This window comes from Sardina pilchardus, chromosome 18, assembly GCF_963854185.1.
Source record: "Sardina pilchardus chromosome 18, fSarPil1.1, whole genome shotgun sequence".
Taxonomy (NCBI): domain Eukaryota; kingdom Metazoa; phylum Chordata; class Actinopteri; order Clupeiformes; family Clupeidae; genus Sardina; species Sardina pilchardus.
This window is the reverse complement of record NC_085011.1, coordinates 23,079,113-23,086,535: the sequence shown is the minus strand read 5'-3', so window position 1 is coordinate 23,086,535 and position 7,423 is coordinate 23,079,113. Positions and strand designations below refer to the sequence as shown.

Here is a 7,423-nt window from a genome sequence, read left to right as displayed (position 1 = left end):
CCATTTTAGCCGAAATAGTAACCATAGTAATTGGACAAACCAAATCAAATCACCCATTTTGTTGTCATGATTACCACTTGTCACCCCGGCCAGCGTGCTGGGATTGTTTTATAGGCAGGCTTCTCAGAACGAGTGCAGGTTTCTCTTTCTTTTCTTGGTTTTGTGTCTCTCTCCCTCCCGTCTGCTGGCTTGTCGCACCAGGCATATATGTCCTTTGAGAAGACAAGTCCTGTGTGGGTTACGAATTTGGTCCATTTGGGTGTTTTGAAGTCAAAGTGCGCTTTCTCTTTGCCCTGGTTTGGGTTTGTAGTATGCGATGGCCTCCAGCTGACCTCTTCTCTGACCCTGGATGTTATTTAAAACCAGGCATTGGCCAGAACCCCCCCACCCCCCCATCCCCCCCTCCAGAATCCTTAACAATTCCAGATGAAGACTGTTCAGATTTCTGTGTCAGTGTCTTTATTATTATGATTTTATATCATTTCTTTTATAGGAGGGGATCGGTTTGTATGTTTTCTTCTGTTGGATGATGTAGATTTTTTTTTTCTCCTTTTCTTTACGGTCTTTCTACTTTTCATATGCTTTCTTTCTTTTGCAGTGTATTACTTTAATTGTGTCAGTGTTGGGGCACAGACATTTGTAAAAGTCATGTGTTCATTAAGAAGATGTCATCTTCACTCTGACCCTTTGAGAAATTCCTCATATTTTATTGCTTTTTTTGTTTTGTTTTCTTTTTGAACTATGGACATCTGTAAGGACTCTAATAAGGGACAAGGATCCCCAGATTCTGCTATGGTCTGGTGTCATTGCTAGGGTCAACGGGGAGAGGTGTAATGGTCATAATGAAGAAAGGACCAGGTGTCTTTGGGCATGGAGATGTTTAAAAAACAATGTTGAGGTCTCCGTCTGGCCCTCAAACGAACGTGTGTACATTGAAGGCACTTCATACTCAATATATAACTATATATTATTATTTTTTTCCATAAATGTTCATCCAGTGCCAAGCGCAGTTATTGTAACTGGATATTTTTTTGTCGTTTTGTTTTTATTTTGTTTGATTCATAGCATAACTGCCTAACGCTGATTTAAATAAAGAAAGTGATTTATAAATTGTCATTTGTGAGTTTTTGAGAAATTAACATACTTCTAAACAGGTATGTACTGCATTGTACTCCAGTAACATCAGATGGTTTTATACAGCACATAACATACCATATTATTGTCAGACTGTTGTCTCTTTAAATGTAATGTAGGAAATGTCTCCTTCATTGTTTTGACATGCTATGGTTTGGCAGTTAAAGTTAGCCTACTATACAATCAATTTATTTCATGTGTATTTGTAAATTAATGGAAGTGCAGTCAGCTGTGTTTTGGCTGTGCTGTGCGCTGAAATATGCCTGTTAATTGGAGCTGAGTACAAGCGATGTGGCAGGTTAGTGCAAAATCCATGTCTTCTAGAACACTGAAAAAGATGCAGCCATCTCCCACCAAAACATTTCTTAAACAAGTTCCATGTAGCTGCTTGGTGGTATGTCTAAATTTCTTTATTCTAATGTGGACAGCGTTTGACGACGCTGAAGTGAAAATTCAACCGACTATGCTGAGGAGCAGGGCTATCCTTTATGATTTAGACGTAGGGTGAGCTAGTAGCCAGCTGGGGGCGTCGTAATGTCATAGTCAAGCCCTTATATGCTGTGGCCCTATGATGAGCCCCTGATCAAACTTCAATAATGATGGGAAACAGCCGACTATACATTTGAGGATTTATTTATCATCAATAGCCATACGTCTACCCTATACATGTATTTGCCCTCATGAAATGGAATCTATGTTGATCACAGAAATAATTTGACTTTGTCCTGAGACGTGTAGGCCCATGAATTGCGTCTAGTTATAGGCCTAATAGACACTTATCACAACAAATTATAATGCAATCATGAATATTAAGAATGCATTCAAAGAGCTGCCGTTTCCCATCGGCTAAATTAAGGAACAATGGTTGATTGTTTCCTTAAAATCCCACTTTTACTTGGTAGGCTACACGGCATTAACCTTAAGTGTTCTGTGAGAGCCAGATAAGCCATAAGAACTGTCCACCTTTGATCTCAGCCACACGTCCCAGAGGAAATGGTCTATTGAAGAGCGACTCAGAAAGTTTAACTAATGCATGTGTGGTGTGCAGGCCGATGTCCATCTACTGATCATAATGGATTTTAAAATTGGAATCAAGAGTTGTTAAAGCATGTCTGTATGTTAGGACATTTTAGGACATGGACAGAATTAACAGGACCAAAGAAATCTTTGAAGGCTACAGAAGTTGAAATCGGTCAATTATGTAACAGGGAAGTAGCATACATGAGACAGAACAGATTCTCAGATCGTTCGCGCAGGGAACAGCATTCACTAATGAGAACACCTTTCAGTCCAAACGGCCTGCGTTGAAGTGTGTTGAGACTGACGTCATGCTTCCGTCCTGCAAGCCCTCCTCCCCTTGAGTGTGTCGGCGGGGCTGCCTGGGCTGCTGCTGTCTGCCTGCTCGCCTGCTGCACAATCCAACATGGAGTAACCAGAGATGGGGCTCGTACGGGGCCACCCTCAGCAACATCAACCTACATTCTCAACCGAGGAATTCACGAGGACAGTCCATTAAGCGCTCCAGAACTTTAAATCCGGAAAATACCTTTGGAGATATTGACCGACGGGATACACATTCGCCGTGCGTCTGCGTCTTCATGAGCAACTGGTTTGCTTCCATAGGGGAGAGCGAATAGGAGAGAGCACGAAGCGGAGAGAGGGGGGGAAAAAGCAAAAGCATCAAGACGAAGACGGGAGAGAAAGAACAAAACAAACACCTAAGGGTTCGATTAAATCATACATCGAGGAGTATTGTTTTAGAGTGGCAAGAACATGACGAGCGAAATGCGCGCACCCATTGTGGGATTGTTTTGGAGGTGAAACGAGAAAAATGATTGAAGAAACACACCCAAACGAGTAAGAAGCCCAATTTAAACATTTTTTCACCCTAAAGTAAGACTTGCATGTTATGTTTTATTCGGATAACTTTAACCGACTCAGTGGAAACGAAAGTTTTACTATATGTAATGCAGATCGTGTACTAGACGGAAGTTTGGGTTTTGGCAAGTTTTGGCACTATTTTAGGAGTTGAAAGTGCTTTGTGGTATGGAGCATACGAAGTGACAGTGGACGCAGGGAAAAAGGGGGATTGGGGCCCCCTCCTTGTTCTCCGGATCTTGACTTGGGGAGGGAGAGAGAGGGAGGAGGGAGTAGGCTATGGCGGGGGTGGATCGGAAACATTTTGTAAAGGGATTTACTGTTTTAAAGATATGGAAATGATCTCAATTTGTAAACCCAGACTGCCACTCTAAAAGTTACTTTAATGCAATCTTTAACATCCCTCAATTATTTGTAGGCCTAAGTGTTTTATTTGTTTTATTTAGAGTAATCGCATTCTTTATTCTTTACTTTTAAGTGCCTCTTATAGCCTATTTGCCTGATCGCGTGAGTGCTACAGAAAGTAGGCCTGAAGTTCCAAGTTAACCGATATCCTTGGTTAGGTTATAGGCTATCCGCCATTTGTTTTCTTTTTCTTGAATCGCACTCATTTGCATACTGTGCTTCATTCATAAAAAAAGACACGGATCAGCTTCAACGACTTGAATGCCAGTTAGTTGTTAGGTGTGATATTAGGGTGTTTAATATTTGAGGTCATACAAAAATATAGGCCTTAGTTAAACCGGTCAAACTTCAAATGCTAGCACTTACAAATGATCGCAGCCTACCAACGAGACTCACAGAAATAGGCCTGTACCTCATGCCAGTCAGCCAAACAAACTACGAGAGACATGTGTAACCGAGATTCTACATTTTTTTTCAACCATAGTTTATAAAGGACATCACTTACTGTGTAGTGTTTGTCTAGTAACATGTTTTTAGTCATGTTTGTAGGTTGCCTGTGTGGCGATCCTCTACTGGGCCTGGATGAGATGAAAGTATTGCAAACCCGTCATCTGTCTGGCTGTCTCCTCCGTTTATATTTATTTATACATACAGGCCATGCACGGCATGTTGCCGCACCAGCATTTCAACATGCACGCACACCGGTCTCAAGTGAGTGGAAGTGCTTGTGCCGGTGCTTTTGGAACGGAAGGGCGAAGGGCAGGGGAGCTGTTTGCGCCAGCCAGGGTCGCATGACGCCCGCCGGCCCATTCATAAAAGCGCTAACCTTCTGTCCGCTTCATTCATGACGAGCTACACTCGCTCTGCTTCCACAACGGAACGATCATGAGAGGACATATCGATTAGGATTGAACCTGAACATTATTACTGTCTTAAAATAGAGACGAATGAGCGATGCAGAAATTACACCTCCTTCTCCAGATATCCGATAATAGCCTATTCCTTGAGCTTTTTTTGAGCTGGTTATTGAGTAGCCTAACCTACTTAAATAGAATTGTAATTAAACCTTTAGATATTTCTAATCGCAGACAAATCTGGTTAGTCTGCTACTCATATGTGTGAAATGTGATTCAAATGTTATCTCCAGAATCTAGACAGTGAGGAATCGTATTTATATTCATGTACTGATTTTAGTCAATGTCAGCCTAGACACTGAACAGTGATTGTAGAGAACATATCACAAAAAAAACAAGACGCTACTGGCACGTGATAGCTCCACGTGCCTACTCCAATGGTATGGATCTGACCAAACGAAGCCCTCCCCCACGTTCCCCCACAAATACACACGGCAGGGAAGGGTATGGCAGCTGTATTGATCTTATGTTGCCTCTGAAGCAACATGTCCTGCTCTGTCAGTGGTGACACAGAAGGGAACAATGCAAAATGACATTCAGAAAAGGTCAGAGCTGCATCCGCGCCAAAGCCGGAGCCCTAGCTGTGCGGTGGGAATCGATTTTGGATCCCCATTCCTGCCCTGACTCAGGACTCTAGCGACTGGAAATGTGGAACTGAAAAAGAGCTGGAGGGCTGATGTAACCAACATGCATGCCTGTTTTTCTTGCTGTGCGCTACTGAGTTGGTGAATAACGTGTACAGCCTTTACTGAGCAGGACTCAGGCCATGTGTCTAGAATTAAAAAATGTCATGCAAAGTCACAGCCGCCCCCAGCCCCATACAACTATTTAAAGTCTTAAAATACTTGCTACACTCAGTAGCCTATTGGATTAATAACCACTCTGACATATCTACAGTCAGGAGATGGAAATGTGCATTATACCTGAGGGTATTTGGTTTTTATGTTTTTGCGAGTCTATTGGTCTGGTGTTTTGAGTGGTTTTCTCTGCATTTGTGAACGGGAAGTGGTGTATCACTACTGTGTTCCCAGAGCTGTTTTTCTTATGTTTAAAGAAAGGGTTTTTCTGGTGCCCACACAAGTTCCAAAATACAAAATTATTTTTTGAAGAATTGCAAAAACTAGGTGTTGATTCCAAATCAAATCACTTATGTCCTATAAAGTTATTCTTGAATCACTGTCTTATTTCACCTTGGGAATAACTCACCTTGGCAGATATTTTGTTTGTCAGTTGACTTGATAGATTTGTTAGCCCAGAATTCACCTTTTCATTAAGTTTTACTTCCATTTCTACCAATTGTTATATGCATGAAAGTCACACAGGCACTTCATCTGGTGTAATAATGCAGAGTTGTAAATTATTTTATATTAAGTACTGGCCACTGCTCATGTGGCTCATGCAAACCCACTACCCTCAGAGATGAACTTTAGTCCAATCTGTTCGTTTTCAATATAGATCACATTTCCTCTTGCCGGCAAAGTCACCTTTGTCTTAATGGCTTAAACCTGGAATTATCTTACATCACTACTCCCCCCGTCCTTGTTTTTTCCCCCCTCTGTATCCCCCTCTTCCAGTCTTTTTTTGGTCAAGCCTAAAGAAAATGTGCTGGTTAGTATTTTTATGTGTGTGTGTGTGCGGGGGGGGGGGGGGCGGGGGCAGGAAGAGAGAGCTAAGCGAGTTGAAGTGACAGAGAAGCCTAATGGTAGATGGATTTTCTCCTCTGTGGCTCGATGGTGGTATGGGCCTGTCGGGGCCACGCTTCCCTATCGACTGCGCTGCCAAACTCCACACGTTTCGGATTTCTGTTGACAGTGATGAGCCTGCACAGTGGATGCAAGGTCACCACCCTTTTAAAAAGCTGCTAAGCCCCCTCTGTGGAAGCACTGAAACAAACATATGCAAACACTGCAAGTAATTAAAGGTAAATGACACAATGCTTTTTGTTTCTTCTAGACACAGATGGGCCAATTGAAGGTTTATGTTTTTAAAATATATGAGGGTCATTTCCTAGTTTATTGCTTTGATTTGTTTTTAAATGGTGGTTGATTTCTGTGCCACTATTAAAAGGTGAGCAATGAAGACATTTCCTCTCCAAAGGACTAGTTGTCCTTGCAAATCAATCTCAAGAACCAGTGTCCTTGAGGGTCTATCCTAAATGACTAGGCTGTTGTCTTACTGACTAGCACTAGTGCCAGATGTTCAGGATGCTGACTGGGAAGAGGGGATGTAGGTGGTGTGGGGGACAAATGCCTCGGCCTGACCTGCAAGGTTGTTAATATTTAATTTGATTGTTTCCTAGAACTTTATTGGTCAACCTAAGCAGTAAAATGGAATGGTTTATTTGTGTAGGCCGCTCCGCTATTGTAAACCGTCCTGCACAAACATGGCCTCCTCTTGGCAGTATGTTCCACTCTGAATGATAGCCCTTCGCTCCCCCCACCTTTTCTCTGTCACTCACACACACACACCCACATCCATACCCACACCTTATATCCTTGATGAGAGGGTGGCAGAGACTGTCCCCTTAGTCATATCCTGAACAGGAAACCATTATGTGTGTTTTATTGCGGCAGTTGTCTCTTTTCATTTGCAAACGCTCCCCTTTTTTTAAATGGGTGTCCGGGGGGCCTGACAAGGTACCCCAGTTCATCTGGATGGGTTCATTTGGTATGCTAATGCTCCCGGGGCCTTTGGAGATGCTCCCTGCCACTCAGACACGGAACCTCATGGGCCCTCAGCACCCACCACCAAGCCCAGGAGGTCCCCCAAGAATAAGTCTCTGGGCAGACAGGGCGGTTAGCTAGCCCCAGACAGTAGAAGTGCAAAGTGAGACATAGGGATTGCCAAGGGTCTAGGTCTATAGTAATGCTAAGAGTAGTGGAAAAGTGTTGTAACTAGTTTAAATAGGCAGCCCACTGACTGGTGTGGTGTGGTGTGTCTGTGATAAAAAGGGAGTTTCTCTCGTGGCTGTTTTTGACTTGAGTTTGGCTTCTGACTGTGGGTAGGGTTAGCTAGATTGTGTTTTTGTTTGTTTGACTGTATGACCATCTTGTTTGAGTTTAAGTTCGACATGTTTGTCCTTTTACTTCGTG

General features: G+C 42.8%; 1 protein-coding gene across 1 annotated transcript in view; it reads left to right on the top strand.

Annotated features, from left to right (window-relative positions):
- Window positions 1-2,460: 2,460 nt before the first annotated feature.
- spred2b (sprouty related EVH1 domain containing 2b) overlaps window positions 2,461-7,423 on the top strand; it is a 31,650-nt gene continuing 26,687 nt past the window's right edge. The window contains exon 1 of the mRNA XM_062519568.1: window positions 2,461-2,991. Coding sequence (XP_062375552.1) covers window positions 2,966-2,991 — 26 coding nt within the window. The 5' untranslated portion in view covers window positions 2,461-2,965. The remainder of the gene's footprint in view (window positions 2,992-7,423) is intronic.